At 50.7% G+C, this 22,722-nt stretch overlaps 3 protein-coding genes across 7 annotated transcripts; 1 reads left to right on the top strand and 2 right to left on the bottom strand.

Moving 5' to 3' along the window:
- Nucleotides 1-1,426: 1,426 nt before the first annotated feature.
- Nucleotides 1,427-9,572, bottom strand: HSPA1B (heat shock protein family A (Hsp70) member 1B). The gene is made up of 2 exons (XM_003831785.7): nt 9,353-9,572; nt 1,427-4,503 (listed from the first exon to the last, which is right to left on the bottom strand). The coding sequence occupies exon 2, from the start codon at nt 3,736-3,738 to the stop codon at nt 1,813-1,815; it is 1,926 nt and encodes a 641-aa protein (XP_003831833.3). The 5' UTR covers nt 3,739-4,503; nt 9,353-9,572; the 3' UTR covers nt 1,427-1,812.
- HSPA1L (heat shock protein family A (Hsp70) member 1 like) lies at nt 9,457-22,095 on the top strand. Of its 5 annotated transcripts, XM_063604813.1 has the most exons (4): nt 9,473-9,525; nt 9,646-9,695; nt 10,607-10,639; nt 19,729-22,095. In XM_063604813.1, the coding sequence occupies exon 4, from the start codon at nt 19,742-19,744 to the stop codon at nt 21,665-21,667; it is 1,926 nt and encodes a 641-aa protein (XP_063460883.1). In that variant the 5' UTR covers nt 9,473-9,525; nt 9,646-9,695; nt 10,607-10,639; nt 19,729-19,741; the 3' UTR covers nt 21,668-22,095. The 5 variants fall into 5 exon arrangements, with proteins under 5 accessions (XP_063460884.1, XP_063460883.1, XP_034817666.3 ...); XM_063604814.1 differs by lacking the exon at nt 10,607-10,639 and having other exon boundaries at nt 9,457-9,525; XM_034961775.3 differs by lacking the exons at nt 9,473-9,525; nt 10,607-10,639 and having other exon boundaries at nt 9,622-9,695.
- HSPA1A (heat shock protein family A (Hsp70) member 1A) lies at nt 13,708-15,921 on the bottom strand. Its single transcript, XM_034961779.3, has one exon. The coding sequence runs from the start codon at nt 15,917-15,919 to the stop codon at nt 13,994-13,996; it is 1,926 nt and encodes a 641-aa protein (XP_034817670.1). The 5' UTR covers nt 15,920-15,921; the 3' UTR covers nt 13,708-13,993.
- Nucleotides 22,096-22,722: the final 627 nt, after the last annotated feature.

Genomic DNA, 22,722 nt, shown 5'->3' with positions numbered 1-22,722 from the left:
CACCACGCCTGGCCAGCTAATTCTATTGTTTTTTGTAAAGATGGGTTTTCGCTATGTTGGCCAGGCTGGTTTTGAACTCCGGACCTCAAGTGATCCGCCCGCCTCACCCTCCCTAAATTCTGGGATTATAGGCATGAGCCATCGCACCTGGCCCATTTTATTTGATTTTTAAATTCTTTTTGTAAATTGACAAACTTTAGTTGCATATATTGGTACAAAGTAGTTATTAACACAATATGGAGTAATTAAATCAAGCTAATTAACATATCACCTCAAATATTTTTGTGATAAGAACATTTGAAATTTTGAAATATACAATACACTATTAACTATTTTCACCATGCCATGCAATATATACCCTCCACCCACCGCCCCCCCCAAAAAAAACACAAAAACTGGCAGGGCACAGTGGCTCACGCCTATAATCCCAGCACTTTGGGAGGACTAGACAAGGGGATCGCTTGAGCTGAAGAGTTCGAGACCAACCTGGGCAACACAGCAAGACTTCGTCTCTACAAAATACAAAAAATTAGCTGAGCATGATGGCACATACCTGTAGACCCAGTACTCAGGAGGCTAAGGTGGGAGGATTGCTTGAACCCAGGAGTTTGAGACTAGTGAGCTCTACTGTGCTCCAGCCTGGGTGACAGAGCAATATCCCGTTTAAAAAAAAAAAGAAAAATACAATTTATTTCTCCTGACTAAGGCTTTGTTTCCCTTGCACGTCTCCCCATTCCCCCATCCCACAGCCCTTGGTGACCACCACTTCTCTGCTTCTGAGTTCTACTGTTTAGATTCCACATATAAATGAATATGAGCCGAGGTCAGGAGATTGAGACCATCCTGGCTAACACGGTAAAACCCTATCTCTACCAAAAATACAAAAAATTAGCCAGGCGTGGTGGCAAGCGCCTGTAGTCCCAGTTACTCAGGAGGCTGAGGCAGGAGAATCGCTTGAACCCGGGAGGCGGAAGTTACCGTGAGCTGAGATTGCGCCACTGCACTCCAGCCTGGGCGACAAGAGTGAGAGTGAGACTCCGTCTCAAAAAAAAAAAAAAAAAAAAAAGTGAGCATTTTTTTGTGGAGTCCGCTCACTAAGTGGAAGAGGGAGAGAAAACCACCATAATCCCATCTCAGCACCACCCCTCCCCTCCCCGCCCCAGTGAACCCACCTCAGCCACCCCTCCAATACCGTTTTGCAGCTGCCATCCGACTTTTCCCTGAAACAAGCCCCACTCTAATCAAGACGGGCACCTGCAATTTCTCTTAAGGCCCACAATTAAGCCCAAACAAAAATATGTGTAGCCCTAACTCCTACACGTATAACTCTTCAGCAGTACTGTTCTTTTCAGGCTATAAAAATAGATGGTATTCAGACACTATCCCTCCCCAAATATCCATTATCTTCACATATTAACAGACAAGAAAAAGTTTAACGTTTTATTTTTCATACTTAAGTAAACAAATTATAAAAACATACATTCCCAGCCTTTGTAGTGTTTTCGCCAAGCAAAAAACAAACAAACAAACAAACAAACAAACAAACTCGTACAGAAGGTGGCAGTGTCGATTCATTTAAAGGGAACGAAACACCCTTACAGTATCAACATTAAATGCAAAGAACTCTAATGAACATATCGGTTGTACTACAAAAATAATGAAGCCAGCTAATTACCATCAGGTTACAACTTAACTTTACAAAGAAGTGAAGCAGCAAAGAGCTGAAGCAGAAATGACATAGGAAAACAGCAGCAAAGTCCTTGAGTCCAAACAGTCCACCTCAAAGACAAACATACTAAGGAACGAAGGCCCCTAATCCACCTCCTCAATGGTAGGGCCTGACCCAGACCCTCCCTTGGGACCCTGAGCCCCGAAGCCGCCAGGCCCGGGACCACCGGCACCCTGGTACAGTCCGCTGATGATGGGGTTACACACCTGCTCCAGCTCCTTCCTCTTGTGCTCAAACTCGTCCTTCTCGGCCAGGGTGTTGGCGTCCAGCCACGAGATGACCTCTTGACACTTGTCCAGCACCTTCTTCTTGTCGGCCTCGCTGATCTTGCCCTTGAGCCCCTCATCCTCCACGGCGCTCTTCATGTTGAAGGCGTAGGACTCCAGGGCGTTCTTGGCTGACACCCTCTCGCGCTGCACCTCGTCCTCCGCTTTGTACTTCTCCGCCTCCTGCACCATGCGCTCGATCTCCTCCTTGCTCAGGCGGCCCTTGTCGTTGGTGATGGTGATCTTGTTGGCCTTGCCGGTGCTCTTGTCCGTGGCCGTGACGTTCAGGATGCCGTTGGCATCGATGTCGAAGGTCACCTCGATCTGGGGCACGCCCCTGGGGGCCGGAGGGATGCCGCTCAGCTCGAAGCGCCCCAACAGATTGTTGTCCTTCGTCATGGCCCTCTCGCCCTCGTACACCTGGATCAGCACCCCGGGTTGGTTGTCGGAGTAGGTGGTGAAGATCTGCGTCTGCTTGGTGGGGATGGTGGAGTTGCGCTTGATCAGGGCAGTCATCACGCCTCCGGCCGTCTCCAGCCCCAGCGACAGAGGAGCCACGTCCAGCAGCAGCAGGTCCTGCACGTTCTCGGACTTGTCCCCCATCAGGATGGCCGCCTGCACCGCCGCCCCGTAGGCCACAGCCTCGTCGGGGTTGATGCTCTTGTTCAGGTCGCGCCCGTTGAAGAAGTCCTGCAGCAGCTTCTGCACCTTGGGGATGCGGGTGGAGCCCCCGACCAGGACCAGGTCGTGGATCTGGGCCTTGTCCAGCTTGGCGTCGCGCAGAGCCTTCTCCACGGGCTCCAGGGTGCTTCGGAACAGGTCGGAGCACAGCTCCTCGAACCTCGCCCTGGTGATGGACGTGTAGAAGTCGATGCCCTCAAACAGGGAGTCGATCTCCAGGCTGGCCTGGGTGCTGGACGACAGGGTCCTCTTGGCCCTCTCGCAGGCGGTGCGCAGCCGCCTCACGGCTCGCTTGTTCTGGCTGATGTCCTTCTTGTGTTTTCTCTTGAACTCCTCCACGAAGTGGTTCACCAGCCTGTTGTCAAAGTCCTCCCCACCCAGGTGGGTGTCCCCGGCCGTGGCCTTCACCTCGAAGATGCCGTCGTCGATCGTCAGGATGGACACGTCGAAGGTGCCCCCGCCCAGGTCAAAGATGAGCACGTTGCGCTCCCCCTTGCCCGTTCTGTCCAGGCCGTAGGCGATGGCGGCGGCCGTGGGCTCGTTGATGATCCGCAGCACGTTGAGCCCCGCGATCACACCCGCATCCTTGGTGGCCTGGCGCTGCGAGTCGTTGAAGTAGGCCGGCACGGTGATCACCGCGTTGGTCACCGGGTAGCCCAGGTACGCCTCGGCGATCTCCTTCATCTTGGTCAGCACCATGGACGAGATCTCCTCGGGGTAGAATGCCTTGGTCTCCCCCTTATAGCTCACCTGCACCTTGGGCTTGTCTCCGTCGTTGATCACCTGGAAAGGCCAGTGCTTCATGTCCGACTGCACCACCGGGTCGCCGAACTTGCGGCCGATCAGCCGCTTCGCGTCAAACACGGTGTTCTGCGGGTTCAGCGCCACCTGGTTCTTGGCCGCATCCCCGATGAGCCGCTCGGTGTCCGTGAAGGCCACGTAGCTGGGGGTGGTGCGGTTGCCCTGGTCGTTGGCGATGATCTCCACCTTGCCGTGTTGGAACACCCCCACGCAGGAGTAGGTGGTGCCCAGGTCGATGCCGATCGCCGCGGCTTTGGCCATGCCGGTGCCCTGCTCTGTCGGCTCCGCTCTGAGACTGGGGGCTGGAAACGGCGGACAGGATCCGCGACAAGAGCTCAGTCCTTCGGAACGCCGGAAACTCAACACGCCGGTGCCTGCAGCCGCACAGGTTCGCTCTGGAAAGCCTTGGGACCGCGGGAGTCACTCTCGAAAGAGGAAGCTGACTCTCGCAGCAGCTCCTCAGGCTGGCCGTTTTCCAGACCGCTCGCCCCTCAGCTTTTATAAGTCGTCGTGGAGACCCGCCTTTCCCCTTCTGAGCCAATCACCAAGCTCGATGAGGCTGCCAGGTCGGGAATATTCCAGGGGTTTCGCCTCCCGTCCTGCCCCCCCAGCCTTCCTTGGACCAATCAGAGGGCAGGGTGCCGCCCTCTGCTCAGAACTCTCCAGAGTCTTCTGGGATTCACTGGAGGGGACAGGGGCCCTGAGAGAAAGGGGGAGTGGTGGTGGGAAGGGTGTTTGGTCTCCATGGCGATGCTGGCCGCCTGCCCTTCAGTAGGTAATTGACAGGAAGGGCCCTCTCTGGGCTTGTAATTTTAGGGCGGTGCGAGATTGGTCGGATGACTTTGGAGACAACCAGAACCCGAAAGTTACCTTGTTTCTCGAAGGAGGCGGTGCATCGATGTGCCTGGGAAACTCTGATTGGACTGTGTCTGTGAAGGACGGAGCAGCCTTGGGTCCTTTCTCCGAGGCACTTAATGGCCTAGTCTGCCTGAAAAACGGACCGGCTCTCCCGGATGTTTTTTCCGTCTTAATGGGAAGGAGAAGGAAAGAGATAATGCAATATAGTTTTTGACATAATCTTTAACCTACAAGGATAGAACAACTGGGAATAGGAGCCTTTAAATTTTCACAAGGAAAGCAGTTGTGTAAACAGGCAGTTCTTAGCAAGACAGGGGCACCCATCCAAGGAGGAAAGGAGGCGCTGGTCGGGTAGTGGGAGCGGTGGGTCCGCCGCACCCCTGTCCCCGCCCTCAGCCGCTCCCCTCAGCTGCAACCAGGAGTTAGAAAAAAATTTTCCTTAGTATGTAGGCCGTCCTTCAGGCATTTTGGATTCCTCCATTTCCCTCCCCATTCCTAGCTTGGGGTCTGGGACACCTCCTTCCTACTTTCTCAATTCCTGGTTCACTCCTGGACAGTGTGTAGAACTAGGACCTCACAGTCCCGAGTAAGATTTTCTGTCTGTCCCTGAAACCCCTAAGCTGTTACCGTTTTTAGGTCAAATTTAACAAGATGGTGACCCTGGGAGGGAGGTGCGGGGGGTGTTTAGCTCTCTTTAACATCACATACTACAGCTGTTTGGCAGGTGGCCCTCTTTAAGCAAACTGTGTGGAGTGATGCTGGAAAGCAGGAGGGGTTGGGACCCAGGTTCTAGTTACTAGCTCCTCTTAACACCTCAGGTTATGTGTCTTAAGTTTGTTGTTTTCGTTTTGAGACAGTCTCGCTCTGTCGCCCAAGCTGGAGTGCAGTGGCATGATCTCGGCTCACTGCAACCTCCGCCTCCCGGGTTTAAGCAATTCTCCTACCTCAGCCTCCTGAGTAGCTAGGATTACAGGCGTGCGCCAGCACGCCTGGCTAATTTTTGTATTTTTAGTAGAGACAGGGTTTCCCCATGTTGGTCAGGCTGGTCTCGAACTCCTGACCTCGTGATCCGCCCACCTCGGGCTCCCAAAGTGCTGGGATTACAGGCGTGAGCCACCATTCCCGGCCTGTTGTTTTTGTTTGTTTGTTTTGAGACTGAGTCTCACTCTGTCGCCCAGGCTGGAGTGCAGTGGCGAGATCTCTGCTCATTGCAACCTCTGCCCCTGGGGTTCAAACAATTCTGCTGCCTCAGCCTCCCCAATAGCTGGAATTACAGGATGTGCCACCATGCCGGGCTAATTTTTGTATTTTTAATAGAGACAGGGTTTCGCCATGTTGGCCAGGCTGAATGTGTCTAAGTTTTTATCCTAGATTCCAACTTCCTGCGGATTCTCCTTCCTCCTGTTTTAAATACGGTTGCATTTAGTAATTTACTTTCCCTTTGTTTTTTTCCTTCATTCTTAGTGTGAATGCAAGACCCTTTGTTAGGCGTCTGAAAGGAAAATGTGAGGGGGTTGAAGCAATAGTACTGTGTTTACAACCTACCACAAAAAAAAAAAAAAAAGAAAAAAAAAATAGCCTCATTGCCATGGCGATATTCCTTGAGCACAAATGAAAGGAAGAAGTTACTGATGAAGGAATAATGCTGTTTTTAAACACTTTGCTCAATTGGCACTTTTCATATGCACACCTGCACACACACACCTGTCCACTATCAAAACACCTCTTCCTGGAATTTAAGGGTATTCATTTGTTTATAATTCACTGATCTAAACTCATGTTGCAAATAAATTGCTTTAACAATATGTGTGTGTCTGTATGTGCAGGTAGGTGATAACTTTCACATTCAGCTTTAGCTCCCTAATGAATCACCTCTCTAAACTAGTCAAACCGGTCAAACTTCAGGAATTTTCCCAAACATTTCTCTATGAAATGTCTGGCTGGAGATTCTCCCAAACTATGTTCATCTTAGCTGCACAGTGTATCAACACTTCCAGAGACCCTTAACCTCACCCCTCCCTCTGGAAACTTCCTCACCATCAACTGCTACTACTGGCAGGTCTGGATTCATTCCTTCCCTCCTTCCAAATCTACAATTTAAAAGGCCAGCACAGTGGCTCACACCTGTAATCCCAGCACTTTGGGAGGCCGAAGCAGCAGATCACCTGAGGTCAGAAATTCGAGACCAGCCTGACCAACATGGAGAAAGCCCGTCTCTACTAAAAATACCAAAAAAAAAAAAAAAAAAAATTACCTGGGCATGGTGGCGCATGCCTGTAATCCCAGCTACTTGGGAGTCTGAGGCAGGAGAATCATTTGAACCCAGGAGGCGGAGGCTGCGGTGAGCCGAGATCGCGCCACTGCACTCCAGCCTGGGCAACAAGAGCGAAACTCCTTCTCAAAAATAAAATACTTCTCTGATTCTGCTGAGAAACATAAAAAGTGGGGGGCGGGGGGTGGGAGAGGGGGAGAAAAAAACCTCTCTATTGGCATGAAGCAAAGGGCATCACTGTCTCAACTGCCTAGCAAGTAGATGTGGTGTTGGGACCCCAAATCTTGGGTGCTCTCCGGATAGCAGAAAAATCCAATATAAATGCTGTTTTTCTTGAATCAGTCACACTAGTCAGAGTCTACAGTGCTATAGTTGACCTAGCTTTTAAGTGAAGCCTCTGTGGACTAGACTGGAAACCCACACATACATATTCCTTGTCCATTTCCTGACAAGGAGAGGGTCACCTGAATTTTCTTTTTTTTTTCTTTTTTTTTTTTTGAGACAGAGTCTTGCTCTGTCGCCCAGGCTGGAGTGCAATGGCACAATCTCAGCTCACTGCAACCTCCACCTCCCAGGTTCAAGCGATTCTCCTGCCTCAGCCTCCTGAGTGGCTGGGATTACAGGTGCACACCACCACGCCTGGCTAATTTTTGTATTTTAAGTAGAGAGGGGGTTTCGTCATGTTGGCCAGGCTGGTCTCGAACTCCTGACCTCAAGTGATCCGCCCGTCTGGGCCGCCCAAAGTGCTGGGATTACAGGCATGAAGCACCACGCCGGCCTTTTCTTTCCTTTCAGACTGGATGCTTCCCAAGGCAGAAATCCAGTCACAAGTTTAATTGCTGTCTAAGGTGAATATATAAGAACCCCAGGATATTTTTCAGAACTTTAATGTGATTAATTTCAGAATTAGGTTTTTATTGGATTCTGTGTTTGGAAGGATCAGAGCTCAGAGTCCCCAAAGTGAAAGCCAGGTCAGATGCTTTCAAAGAGACAAGAGAACTGAAGAGGGAGTGCCAAGAACATAATTGCTACAGCAGTGTGGGGTAAGAGAGCCTTCTTCAGGCTGACACTGCAGGGTCTTTTCCTTCCTTCTCCCTCTCCTTTTTATAGTTCCTCAAACAGTAGTTTTCTTAATTTTGTTCATTTTAAAAGATGGTATAGGCCGGGCGCGATGGCTCATGCATGTAATCCCAGCACTTTGGGAGGCCGAGGTGGGTGGCTCACCTGAGGTCAGGAGTTCAAGACCAGCCTGGCAAACATAGCAAAACCCCTTCTCTCCTAAAAACACAAAAATTAGCCGGACGTGGTGGTGCACACCTGTAATCCCAGCTACTCAGGAGCTGAGGCAGGAGAATCACTTGAACCTGGGAGGTGGAGGTTGCAGTGAGCTGAGATCGCACCACTACACTCCAGTCTGGGTGACAGAGCAAGACTCTGTCTCAAAAAAATAATAAATTTTTTTAAAAAGCTGGTATAATTTTAAGTTCATCCAAATGAACTTAAATGAAAGCAAAAGAGTTAATTGATATGAAATCTAGAGGCAGGCATTCTTAACTGAATGAATGACAAATGCTTCAATGACAAAGAGAACCCTGGCCATTTCTAGCAGCATGGAAAGAAAAAATCTGGGAAGGGAAAATCCTGGATTTGCATCTGCGCTCTACTTCTTTGGTGAGGCTGTTTTTCTTTTCAACAAGGAAGTACTTGTACATTGACTAAACACAAGTTTCGACGTGTTCATCTCTAAAACATAATTAACAATAACTGGACTGCGTGTGGTGACTCAGGTCGGTAATCCCAGTGCTTTAGGAAGCCAAGGCAGGCACTTGAACTCAGAAGTCCAAGATCAGCCTAGGCAACATAGTGGGACACCATCTCTACTAAAAACTTTACAAGTTAGCTGGGCGTGGTGGCAGGTGCCTGTAGTCCCAGCTACTTGGGAGGCTGAGGCAGGAGGATCGCTTGAGCACAAGAGGTCAAGGCTGCAGTGAGCTATGATCACGCCACTGCATTTCAGCCTGGGAGACAGAGATCCTGTCTCAAATAAAAAATTTTTTTTTCCCTACATGATCAAAGAGAATATGATCTTCTCCCTCCTTTTATTGGGGATCCCACACTCTCGGATATGACTCGTAGTCATTCTTATTTAGGTGTTTAAAAGTTGGGGACCATTATTAGGACTACAGCTGCTTTCAGCTTAATGTAAAAACTGTCCTAAGATCTGCGGGCACAGGCCATTCAGTCAAACCTTTTCATTTTCAAAGACAGCACCAAGGATCAAAGAAGTTCAGTGGCTTGATCTGGTTACCCAGATGACAGGTTACAGAACCGGTGATTGGACCCACGGGTTCTGACACTCATTTTGTACTCCTTCCCACATTGGCTCATCAACCTAACTGGGTTTTGTTTGCTTTTAATTTTGTGGTTAGACCTAATTGTTTTATTCTCTAAAGAGGAAAACGAATACAGTGTTGGCCTCTGCGCGCATTAAGGGCACCACGGGTTATGTGATCAGCCAGGGACTCCCGTCCTGGTTGCTGCTCTGCTCTTCGGACTCAAGACCATGGCCCCTACAAGCTCTTGCCTTCCCCACCTTCCAGCTCTCCCAGCCCTGCCTCTCCTTTCCGATAGAACAGATTGCTCCAGCAGAAAGAGGGGAAAGGAGGGGGGAGCCCCGTTACTAGGGCAAGGTTGGCATATAGTTCACAGAATCTTCCGGACGTTAAATATAGAGTCCTGACTAACCTTGATGTTTTAGGGCCGGCTGGCGAGAGGAGGGAGAGACTCGGGTGGCGCAGTTTGTTGGGGAGTGTCCCTAAGAATGACACAGCATTTCTCGCCTTGAAGGTCAGAAAACTCTAGAAACTTCGGGCAGAGCCAGCGACGGGGGAAAAAGCCTCAGCCAAAGGGGAGGAAAGGTGGGGAGTGCGGGGGGGAGGGGGGAAAGGCGGGGCCGCTGGGGCCTGAGGGCGGGGCTGGCTTCGGGGCTGCCTATCCGACTCCTGCGTTTTCTGATGTTTTTTTTTTTTTCCAAAAAGGGATTAAAGGAGGAAAGAAAGAAGGACCTTTCGAGTTTCTCTCATACTAGGTAATTTACAAGACGAAAATATTGGAGAGTTTTGTAACTTTCATACAACTAAATCAGATGCATTGGGTGGCCAGAGGCGAGAAGAGAAGGTCCCCACCGCCCGCGGCCAGCGCGCACCCGTCTGCGCGGGGACGCGCGACTGTTGGGAGTGTAGGGGATGGAGTCGGTTGGCTTTTGTCTACAGCCAGCTCAGCGCCCCGTTCTAGTCCCTCGCCCCGTGAGGCATCAGGAGAGTAAGAAAATTAGACCCTCAGGAGTGATTCTCGGTTGCTGGGCTCCTCCGTAGTCCCAACCTGTGAACCTGCTCCAGCCCTCCTCTGGTGCCCTCCCTTCTAATTTTTTTTTTTTTCACTTTTTTTTGAGACAGGGTCTCGCTTTGTCGCCCAGACTGGAGTGCAGTGGCGCAATCACGGCTCACTGCAGCCTCAAGCGATCCTCCCGCCCCAGCCTCCCGGGTAGCTGGGACTCCAGGCCCGCGCCACCACGCCCTGCTCCTCTCTCCTCCAATTCTTGATCGGGCTGGACGTGGGCCAGCGGGGTGGGGCGGGTTTAACTCCGTGTCTGGAATGCTCCGCTGCCCTACCCCTCAAACATCCCTTTAAATGGTGGTGCTAGGAAAGGACGAGGGCCCGGTGGGTTTACTCCCTCTGGCTGAACTACACCTGATAGATACCTCAGGGGCGTTTCCCAAGGGGATGGATTAGATCAGTTAGCAGGAGGAATGGTGGCTGTCACAATTTTTTATATTCACGTAAGGATCGCTCCCTCAGAAATCGCCAATATTGGCTCCCCCAAGAAATAACCTCATTTCCTTTTTTAGCCTAAAGCTGTATTATTTCTGCCCACTTCTCTCACATCTATAAAATACTGTAGTTAATTTTTTGTTTTGGTACCTTTTTTGTCTTTTTGAGGATGACAAGAACTCTTGAAGACCAGGAATAACAGTAAGTGTATATGTTATAAAATAAAATCCTGGGTTCAAAGCCATATAAAATCAAATTTATTATCATAGCCTGCTGCCTTCTGAGGCCTGGTATAGGAAGGTAGGAGATGACTGGAATTGAGAAGATATTTATATTTGTTTTTCCACACCTGCAGTTATTTTTCCTATTGCACTTTCCTCCCTCAAAGTTCCTCTGCTGCTCAAAACATCACTCTGTTTACGGGTGGCACTGCATTCTCTTTGCTAATTCCACAGCTCCCTCAACGTCTTTTCTTGAGGTTACAAAGTGAATATTTCAAGGTACAGTACTCTGTGCTAGGGTATGCAGGCAAACAATTTTTTTTTTTTTTTTTTTTTTGGAGACGGAGTCTCGCTCTGTCGCCCAGGCTGGAGTGCAGTGGTGCGATCTCGGCTCACTGCAACCTCCACCTCCCGGGTTCAAGTGAGTCTCCTGCCTCAGCCTCCTGAGTAGCTGGGATTACAGGCGCCCGCCACCACGCCTGGCTAATTTTTGTATTTTTAGTAGAGGTGGGGTTTCACCATCTTGGCCAGGCTTCTCTTGAACTCCTGACCTAGTGAGCCACCCGCCTCGGCCTCCCAGAGTGCTGGGATTACAGGCATGAGCCACCACGCCCGGCCGACAAGTAATAATTTTTACATATTTCTTGTTAAAACACCTATTAATAAGCTTGATAGGGCCATAGGAACTCTCTTATTGCCTCCATTCAATGTTATGTCTGATGACTTCTCTACTGTGTCAACAAAGGCGTTTGGTAGGTCCTTCCCCATCTCCACCCTTTTCCAATTACCTTTTTCCCCACTCCATGCCACAGTAGTGGTAGCTGCTCCTGGTTTAGAGTCACTACAGGGTCTGCAGATCAGAGTCACAAATGCTACTGCAGCTCTGAAGGGGAGAGGAGGTCCTATAGCAAAGGCATATTCCCATGAAGATTGATTTACATTGTGGCCAGAGTCCACAGTACTACAGTTTAACTACCATAAGAGATAAATGTTCCTCTGTAGACTGGCCTGGAAACCTAAGCATTTCATATTTATTTTCTATTTTCAAACTTCCAAAGCAAGGTCTACTTGTATGTATCATTTCCCATAACACTGGATTTTCTTCATAACAAGTATTTAGTGAATGGTTTGATGGGCTTTGAGGTACACATAAGCTCATAAAGTGCTTTAATGTAATATTGATACAATTGATTTTTTTTCTTTTTTTTTTTTAGAGACAGGGTCTCACTCTGTTGCTCAGGCTGGAGTGCAGTGGTACAGTCATGGCTCACTGCAGCCTTGACCTTTACAATGTTATGCAACCGTCAACTCTGGTTCCAAAACATTTTCATCGCCCTTAGATACTATTTATTTATTTATTCACTGAGACAGAGTTTCACTCATTGTTCAGGCTGGAGTGCAATGGCACGATCTTGGCTCACTGCAACATCCACCTCCTGGGTTCAACCGATTCTTCTGCCTCAGCCTCCCAAGTTGCTGGGATTATAGGTGCCCGCCACCACGCCCAGCTAATTTTTTGTATTTTTAGTAGAGATGGGGTTTCACCCTGTTGGCCAGGCTGGTCTTGAACTCCTGACCTCAGGTGATCCACCCACCTCGGGCTCCCAAAGTGCTGGGATTACAGGCATGAGCCACTGCGCCTGGCCGACACAATTTTTATTTTTTGAGATGGAGTCTCGCTCTGTCACCTAGGCTGGAGTGCAGTGGCGCAATCTCGGCTCACTGAAACCTCTGCCTTTGAGTTCAAGCGATTCACCTGCCTCAGCCTCCCGAATAGCTGGGATTACAGGCGCACACCATCGCGCCTGGCTAATTTTTGTACTTTTAGTGCAGGAGGTGGGTGGGGGGGGGTGTCTCACCATGTTGGCCAGGCTGGTCTCGAACTCCTGACCTCAGGTGATCCGCCTGCCTCAGCCTCCCAAAGTGCTGGGATTACAGGCATGAGCCAGCACGCCCGGCCAGATACAATTTATTTTTAAAAGGGCTCACTCCGGGAGCTTTAAGGATTGTAGTGGGCGTTTTCCAAGGAGGAGGGAATTACTTCTAGGATGCTAGCGGCTGGGGCATGAAGCATCTCCAAGGGAAAGTGCATGGGAGTGAAGTCTGTATGTAGGTCTTCCTGGCTCGGGTGCTCACTGGCGTACTTAAATTGTAAGTGATAACTGCTAAGAATGTGGCATTTCTATTTCAGTATGCTTTCAGTCATAAGAGAGGCATCGAGCCAAACCCTTCCATTTTAAAAGATGACAACTAAAGCACATGTGCATAACTCAGCAAGCCAGTGAGTGTACCCGTTTTTTCACTTTGAAATTTAGGACACTCCTTCCATTCCATGTTGAATCTAGATTAAATATCAAGTCCATGAGCATATCAGGTGTATCTACAGGAGGTAGGAGCACTGGCCTCCCATCTAACTGCATTCTTTTTGACCACTTTTGCAGAAACATCCCCGCCCCCCTCCCACCTCTTTTGAGACCAATCTTACACAAACATCACTTTAAGGCTACCCTCCCAGGTGTTAAACTTTTTCTGTACCCTCAGGCTAAACCCAGTCAGCATCAACAAACTTTACTTTTTTTTTTTTTTTGTGAGACGGAGTCTTGCTGTGATGCCCAGGCTAGAGTGCAATGGCGTGATCTCGGCTCACTGCTACCACTGCTTCCTGGGTTCACACGATTCTCCTGCCTCAGCCTCCCTGGGACTACAGGCACGCACCACCACGCCCAGCTAATTTTTGTGTTTTTAGTAGAGACAGGGTTTCACCACATTGGCCAGGTTGGTCTGGAACTCCTGACCTCAAGTGATCTGCCCACCTCAGCCTCCCAAAGTGCTGGGATTACAGGCTTGAGCCACCACTCCTGGCCAGAATCAAGAGGCTTTACTGGAGGATACCATTTGTCTAACACAAATGGATCACATTACAATAGCCACACCTCTGCAAAATCTGCCCTTGCTGGAAGCAAAAATGCCATTCCATTTTAGACGCTATGGGAAAAACAACCTATGCAGACCCTACTGACCCCCAAATAAAGGAATAAAAGGCATCACTTGAATTTTAAAGTTTATTTATTTTGAAGTAACCAACTTAAAAAATGGCCTGAGTTCAGTGTATTAAAAAGAAGAAATAGTCGTAAGATGGCAGTATAAATTCATCTCTGCATGTAGAGACCGGAAAAAAAGCAAGTTCAGTACTTCACCAAAAACGTTACATTCAGTACTTCACCAAAAAATTTCAACATTGCAAACACAGGAAATTGAGAACTGACAAACAGAAATACTAGGAAATGCAAAGTCTTGAAGCTCCAAAACAAAAACAGCAATCTTGGAAAGGCCCCTAATCTACCTCCTCAATGGTGGGGCCTGACCCAGACCCTCCCTTGGGACCCTGAGCCCCGAAGCCGCCAGGCCCGGGACCACCGGCACCCTGGTACAGTCCGCTGATGATGGGGTTACACACCTGCTCCAGCTCCTTCCTCTTGTGCTCAAACTCGTCCTTCTCGGCCAGGGTGTTGGCGTCCAGCCACGAGATGACCTCTTGACACTTGTCCAGCACCTTCTTCTTGTCGGCCTCGCTGATCTTGCCCTTGAGCCCCTCATCCTCCACGGCGCTCTTCATGTTGAAGGCGTAGGACTCCAGGGCGTTCTTGGCTGACACCCTCTCGCGCTGCACCTCGTCCTCCGCTTTGTACTTCTCCGCCTCCTGCACCATGCGCTCGATCTCCTCCTTGCTCAGGCGGCCCTTGTCGTTGGTGATGGTGATCTTGTTGGCCTTGCCGGTGCTCTTGTCCGTGGCCGTGACGTTCAGGATGCCGTTGGCATCGATGTCGAAGGTCACCTCGATCTGGGGCACGCCCCTGGGGGCCGGAGGGATGCCGCTCAGCTCGAAGCGCCCCAACAGATTGTTGTCCTTCGTCATGGCCCTCTCGCCCTCGTACACCTGGATCAGCACCCCGGGTTGGTTGTCGGAGTAGGTGGTGAAGATCTGCGTCTGCTTGGTGGGGATGGTGGAGTTGCGCTTGATCAGGGCAGTCATCACGCCTCCGGCCGTCTCCAGCCCCAGCGACAGAGGAGCCACGTCCAGCAGCAGCAGGTCCTGCACGTTCTCGGACTTGTCCCCCATCAGGATGGCCGCCTGCACCGCCGCCCCGTAGGCCACAGCCTCGTCGGGGTTGATGCTCTTGTTCAGGTCGCGCCCGTTGAAGAAGTCCTGCAGCAGCTTCTGCACCTTGGGGATGCGGGTGGAGCCCCCGACCAGGACCAGGTCGTGGATCTGGGCCTTGTCCAGCTTGGCGTCGCGCAGAGCCTTCTCCACGGGCTCCAGGGTGCTTCGGAACAGGTCGGAGCACAGCTCCTCGAACCTCGCCCTGGTGATGGACGTGTAGAAGTCGATGCCCTCAAACAGGGAGTCGATCTCCAGGCTGGCCTGGGTGCTGGACGACAGGGTCCTCTTGGCCCTCTCGCAGGCGGTGCGCAGCCGCCTCACGGCTCGCTTGTTCTGGCTGATGTCCTTCTTGTGTTTTCTCTTGAACTCCTCCACGAAGTGGTTCACCAGCCTGTTGTCAAAGTCCTCCCCACCCAGGTGGGTGTCCCCGGCCGTGGCCTTCACCTCGAAGATGCCGTCGTCGATCGTCAGGATGGACACGTCGAAGGTGCCCCCGCCCAGGTCAAAGATGAGCACGTTGCGCTCCCCCTTGCCCGTTCTGTCCAGGCCGTAGGCGATGGCGGCGGCCGTGGGCTCGTTGATGATCCGCAGCACGTTGAGCCCCGCGATCACACCCGCATCCTTGGTGGCCTGGCGCTGCGAGTCGTTGAAGTAGGCCGGCACGGTGATCACCGCGTTGGTCACCGGGTAGCCCAGGTACGCCTCGGCGATCTCCTTCATCTTGGTCAGCACCATGGACGAGATCTCCTCGGGGTAGAATGCCTTGGTCTCCCCCTTATAGCTCACCTGCACCTTGGGCTTGTCTCCGTCGTTGATCACCTGGAAAGGCCAGTGCTTCATGTCCGACTGCACCACCGGGTCGCCGAACTTGCGGCCGATCAGCCGCTTCGCGTCAAACACGGTGTTCTGCGGGTTCAGCGCCACCTGGTTCTTGGCCGCATCCCCGATGAGCCGCTCGGTGTCCGTGAAGGCCACGTAGCTGGGGGTGGTGCGGTTGCCCTGGTCGTTGGCGATGATCTCCACCTTGCCGTGCTGGAACACCCCCACGCAGGAGTAGGTGGTGCCCAGGTCGATGCCGATCGCCGCGGCTTTGGCCATGCCGGTTCCCTGCTCTCTGTCGGCTCGGCTCTGAGATTAGGGGCTGGAAACGGAACACTGGATCCGCGAGAAGAGCTCGGTCCTTCCGGACGCCGGAAACTCGACGCGCCGGTGCCTGCAGCCGCACAGGTTCGCTCTGGGAAGCCTTGGGACAACGGGAGTCACTCTCGAAAAAGGTAGGGGACTGTCGCAGCAGCTCCTCAGGCTACCCGTTATCCGGACCGCTTGCCCCTCGGCTTTTATAAGTCGTCACGGAGACCCGCCTTTTCCCTTCTGAGCCAATCACCGAGCTCGATGAGGCTGCCAGGTCGGGAATATTCCAGGGGTTTCGCCTCCCGTCCTGCCCCCCAGCCTTCCTTGGACCAATCAGAGGCCAGAGTGCCGCCCCCTGCTCAGAACTCTCCAGAGTCTTCTGGGATTCACTGGAGGGGACAGAGGCCCTGAGAGGAAGGGGGAGTGGCGGTGGGAAGGGTGTTGGTCTCCATGGCGATGCTGACCGCCTGGGCTTCAGCGCCTAATTGACAGGAAGGGTCGGCGCTGGGCTTTTAATTGTGGGGGCTTGCTGGGCCTGCGCAGTTGTGGGCAGGGGGGCTGGTGCGGGGAGCGGGTTACGCGCGTCCAGGGGAGGGTGGGGGCGTTTGTGTTGACACCACCCGGCCACGTTACAATGGAGATACTGTCTCTGACCTCATGGGCCAGTTTGAGTTGGAGCCGGCTCAAATTTGCAGGGAGGGACGGGGTGGGGGGTGGGGGGACCCCGGTTGTGCAGTTTGATATTGAGGGAGCCCCCACCTACTCGCTGGGGCTCCGTAATCTGGACGTTTCCAAACTGAAGCGAAGGCGTCGGGAGACTAGGTGAGCCAGTAGGGATCTGATTGATTGTGAACCTGAAAGGCTCAGTAGGTCCTTGTTTGGGAAAGTACTGGAAAGTTCCCTAGTTGGTTTAAGCCTGAGGTATGTGGGCGTTGGCTGATCCGGGTAGGAGGAGCACTTGGGGAAAGCTAAGATGGCTTCGGATTGATTGGTCGGAGCAGCCAGAATGGGGGAGGCGGGAGAAGGGAGTGCGGCCTGTCGGGGAAATGGGGAGGCGGGGAAGGCGGGGTGAGGGGGAGGCGGGGTAACTGGGAAGCGGGGGAAAGGGAGTGCGGCCTAGGAATCTGCGGTGTGGAGAGGGATAGACACTAAACCCTTTATTTTATTTTTATTTATTTATTTTTTAATTTTTTTTTTTTTTTGAGACGGAGTCTCGCTCTGTCGCCCAGGCTGGAGTGCAGTGGCACGATCTTGGCTCACTGCAAGCTCTGCCTCCCGAGTTCAGGCCATTCTCCTGCCTCAGCCTTCAGAGTAGCTGGGACTGCAGGCGCCCGCCACCGCGCCCGGCTAATTGCTCCACCTCCCGGGTTCAAGCTATTCTCCTGCCTCAGCCATCCGAGTAGCTGGAACTACTGGCGCCCGCCACCACGCCCAGCTAATTTTTTCTATTTTTTAGTAGAGACGAGGTTTCACCGTGTTAGCCAGGATGGTAGCCAGGATGGTAGCCAGGATGGTAGCCAGGATGGTAGCCAGGATGGTAGCCAGGATGGTCTCGTTCTCCTGACCTCGTGATCCGCCCGCCTCGGCCTCTCAAAGTGCTGGGATTACAGGCGTGAGCCACCGCGCCCCGCCCTTAAACCCTTTGTTGATCAGTTATTGGCTCCAGAAAACAGGAGTTTTATTTAGGAGAAGGATACAGATACTGTCTGGAGTGCCATGTCTTTTGAGAAAACTGAAGGGCTTGTGGTTTTCTAGCAGTCATCTTCAGCCTGACTGGAATTTACTGCCGGTGAACCCCTAATAGAGAATATTATCCCAGGAAGGCAGCAGAACTCAAGTGTGGAGGCTGATGTCTCTTGAAGAGACCAGAATGTACACTACTCTTGGGTCATGAAGAGACAGAATCCCACAGTAAAATATATAGGAACAGGACAGTAGAATTAGGTCACTTGGGAAATTGAAAACAATATACAGCTACTTGCTTCCCAACTTCTTTGAGTAGCTGAGAATACTTTTGTCTACCCTGTCCAAAAAGCACTCTGCCATGACAGTAGCGTCTCCATGTATTTGTATAGGCTTGCTCATAGCAACATTATTCTGTAAATTCTGTAACCTGTATCCATCGAGAGATGGATAAGCAAAATGTATATAGGCCGGGTGCGGTGGTGGCTCACGCCTGCCATCCCAGAACTTAGGGAGACCGAGGCGGGCGGATCACTTAAGGTTAGGAGTTTGAGACCATCCTGGTCAACATGGTGAAACTCTGTTTGTACTAAAAATACAAAAATTATCTGGGCGTGGCAGTGCACGCCTGTAGTCCCAGCTCCTCGGGAGGCTGAGGCTGGAGAATTAGCTTGAACCCAGGAGGTGGAGGTTGCAGTGAGCCAAGATCATGCCACTGCACTCCAGCCTGGGTAACAGAGTGAGACTCTGTCTCAAAACAAAAACAAAAACAAAGTGGTATATAAATATGAATATTACTCTGCCTTAGGAAGGAAATTGTGACATGTTACAACATGGATGAAACCTGTGCACATAAGCTAAGTGACATAAGCAAAGTCACAAAAGGATAAATACTGTATAATTCCACTTATATGAAGTTACAAGAGTAGTCAAATTCATAGAGATAGAAAAAAGAGGTCGGGCGCCTTGGCTCAAGCCTATAATCCTAACACTTGGTGACTTGGAGGTGGGAGGAGGTTTCCTTGAGCCCAGGAGTGAGAAACTAGCTTGGGCAACAGGGAGACGTTGTCTCTACAAAAAAATAAAAAATTAGCTGGGTGTGGTGGCCTTCACCTGTGGTCCCAGCTACTTGGGAGGCTGAGACAAAAGGAGCCTATGAGCCTGGGAGGTCAAGACTGCAGTGAGCCATGATTACACCACTGCAGTGCAGCCTGCGTGACAAAATGGGACCCTGTCTCTAAAAAATGAGAAAAAAAAAATGGTTGTTACCAGGCGATAAAGGGAGGGGAAAACGGGAGTTACTTAATGAGTATACAGTTTCAGTTTTGCGAGATGAACAGAATTCTGGAAATTGGTTGAACACCGCTGTGATTGAACTCACTACCAAACTCTACACTTAAAAATGGTTAAGATGGTACAATTTGTGTGTATTTTACCACAATAAAAAATAAAAAATAGGCTGGGCGAGATGTTCACTCCTGTAATCCCAGTACTTGGGGAGGCTGGGGCTGAAGGATCGTTTGAGCCCTGAAGGTGTTTGAGACCAGCCTGAGCAACATAAGGAGACCCCATCTGTACACAAAATTAAAACATTAGCCAAGCAGAGAGCTGGTCACGGTGGCTCACGTATGTAATCCCAGCACTTTGGGAGGCCGAGGCGGGCGGATCACCTGAGGTCAGGAGTTTGAGACCAGCCTGGCCAACATAGTGAAACCGTGAAACCCCATCTCTACTAAAAATACAAAAATTAGCTGGGCGTGGTGGTGCCCTCATAATCCCAGCCACTCGGGAGGCTGAGACAGGAGAATCGCTTGAACTCAGGAGGTGGAGGTTGCAGTGAGCCTAGATCACACCACTGCAGTCCAAAGCAAGACTCGTCTCAAAAAAAAAAAAAAATTAGGCGGGCATGATGTCTCCAGTTATTCTGGAGGCTGAGGCAGGAAGATTGCTGGAGCCTAGGAGATCAAAGCTGCAGTGAGCTATGACTGCGCCTCTGTACTCCAACCTGGGTGACAGAGGAAGACCCTGTCTCAAAAAAATAAATAACATTGAAAAGCACTCTGCCAAAACAGTATCTTATTCTTTCTCCATAGGCCTCAGAGAACCATGGCTACTGCCAAGGGAATCGCCATAGGCATCGACCTGGGCACCACCTACTCCTGTGTGGGGGTGTTCCAGCACGGCAAGGTGGAGATCATCGCCAACGACCAGGGCAACCGCACCACCCCCAGCTACGTGGCCTTCACAGACACCGAGCGGCTCATTGGGGATGCGGCCAAGAACCAGGTAGCCATGAATCCCCAGAACACTGTTTTTGATGCTAAACGTCTGATCGGCAGGAAATTTAATGATCCTGTTGTACAATCAGATATGAAACTTTGGCCTTTTCAAGTGATTAATGAAGGAGGCAAGCCCAAAGTCCTTGTGTCCTACAAAGGGGAGAATAAAGCTTTCTACCCTGAGGAAATCTCTTCGATGGTATTGACTAAGATGAAGGAGACTGCTGAGGCTTTTTTGGGCCACCCTGTCACCAATGCAGTGATTACCGTGCCAGCCTATTTCAATGACTCTCAACGTCAGGCTACTAAGGATGCAGGTGTGATTGCTGGACTTAATGTGCTAAGAATCATCAATGAGCCCACAGCTGCTGCCATTGCCTATGGTTTAGATAAAGGAGGTCAAGGAGAACGACATGTCCTGATTTTTGATCTGGGTGGAGGCACATTTGATGTGTCAATTCTGACCATAGATGATGGGATTTTTGAGGTAAAGGCCACTGCTGGGGACACTCACCTGGGTGGGGAGGACTTTGACAACAGGCTTGTGAGCCACTTCGTGGAGGAGTTCAAGAGGAAACACAAAAAGGACATCAGCCAGAACAAGCGAGCCGTGAGGCGGCTGCGCACCGCCTGCGAGAGGGCCAAGAGGACCCTGTCGTCCAGCACCCAGGCCAACCTAGAAATTGATTCACTTTATGAAGGCATTGACTTCTATACATCCATCACCAGAGCTCGATTTGAAGAGTTGTGTGCAGACCTGTTTAGGGGTACCCTGGAGCCTGTAGAAAAAGCGCTTCGGGATGCCAAGATGGATAAGGCTAAAATCCATGACATTGTTTTAGTAGGGGGCTCCACCCGCATCCCCAAGGTGCAGCGGCTGCTTCAGGACTACTTCAATGGACGTGATCTCAACAAGAGCATCAACCCTGATGAGGCCGTAGCATATGGGGCTGCGGTACAAGCAGCCATCCTGATGGGGGACAAGTCTGAGAAGGTACAGGACCTGCTGCTGCTGGACGTGGCTCCCCTGTCCCTGGGGCTGGAGACGGCTGGGGGCGTGATGACTGCCCTGATAAAGCGCAACTCCACCATCCCCACCAAGCAGACACAGATATTCACCACCTACTCTGACAACCAACCCGGGGTGCTGATCCAGGTGTATGAGGGCGAGAGGGCCATGACAAAGGACAACAACCTGCTGGGGCGGTTTGACCTGACTGGAATCCCTCCAGCACCCAGGGGAGTTCCTCAGATCGAGGTGACGTTTGACATTGATGCCAATGGTATTCTCAATGTCACAGCCATGGACAAGAGCACCGGCAAGGTGAACAAGATCACCATCACCAATGACAAGGGCCGCCTGAGCAAGGAGGAGATTGAGCGCATGGTTCTGGATGCTGAGAAATATAAAGCTGAAGATGAGGTCCAGAGGGAGAAAATTGCTGCAAAGAATGCCTTAGAATCCTATGCTTTTAACATGAAGAGTGTTGTGAGTGATGAAGGTTTGAAGGGCAAGATTAGTGAGTCTGATAAAAATAAAATATTGGATAAATGCAACGAGCTCCTTTCGTGGCTGGAGGTCAATCAACTGGCAGAGAAAGATGAGTTTGATCATAAGAGAAAGGAATTGGAGCAGATGTGTAACCCCATCATCACAAAACTCTACCAAGGAGGATGCACTGGGCCTGCCTGTGGAACAGGGTATGTGCCTGGAAGGCCTGCCACAGGCCCCACAATTGAAGAAGTAGATTAATTCTTTTTAGAACTGAAGCATCCTAGGATGCCTCTACATGTATTTCATTCCCCTTATCTTCAAACATCATTATTATTCTTGACCAGACCTGAATCTAAGTTACCATCCCTTGGAAATTCTGGAGGAGGAGTCTCATGCACCACCTATCACACTCCCTCACATCCTGTTTCTGACTTTGGAATGGACTCAGGAAAACTAGGCCCCTCTTTAAACCGTGTGATGTATTTGAATGTCTGTTATTTCCAGCCACCCTAACATTCTTCTTCCTGTGTGGATGCTTATTTGTCAATCAGTAAATTTGTTCGTAAAGAAAATTACTTCTGGTATTTAGGCTGTGAATGTACCTTGAAGGGGAGAGTTCATGGAGAGAGCATGTGTTCTCTGATTGTGAGGTCACTGTGAATGATTAAATTGGTAAGGGTAAAGTATTTGAATTTTCATGAATTCATTTTGTGTATGTGTGTGTGTGTGTGTGTTTTGAGAGACAGTCTCGCCCTGTCGCCCAGGCTGGAGTGCAGTGGCACAATCTCAGCTTACTGCAAGCTCTGCCTCCTGGGTTCACGCCATTCTCCTGCCTTAGCCTCCCGAGTAGCTGGGACTGCAGGTGCCCCCCACCATGCCCGGCTAATTTTTTGTATTGTTTTAGTAGAGACGGGGTTTCACTGTGTTAGCCAGGATGGTCTCGATCTCCTGACCTCGTGATCCGCCCGCCTCGGCCTCCCAAAGTGCTGGGATTACAGGCGTGAGCCACCGTGCCCGGCCCATGAACTCATTGTTTCAATCAGCCACATAATTTTTGATCCTCAGACACCTTTAGCACAGATGGAACAGTTGCAAACTATAACTGCTTTTAATCAGTTACAAGCTGGTTTTGGAGTTTAGGACTCAACTAGGGGTGGAGGGACAAATCCTGCTTGATGTCCTGATGTCACTTATAGGTAAGGTCCAGGAGATTCAGCATCTATGCACTCACAGAGTTCATTGTTTACATCCATTACATGGAGAAAATATTTCTTTTCTTTTTTTTTTTTTTTGGAAACAGTTTCGCTCTTGTC

Source organism: Pan paniscus, chromosome 5 (assembly GCF_029289425.2).
Source record: "Pan paniscus chromosome 5, NHGRI_mPanPan1-v2.0_pri, whole genome shotgun sequence".
NCBI classification, from domain to species: domain Eukaryota; kingdom Metazoa; phylum Chordata; class Mammalia; order Primates; family Hominidae; genus Pan; species Pan paniscus.
This window is presented reverse-complemented; position numbering and strand designations above follow the sequence as displayed.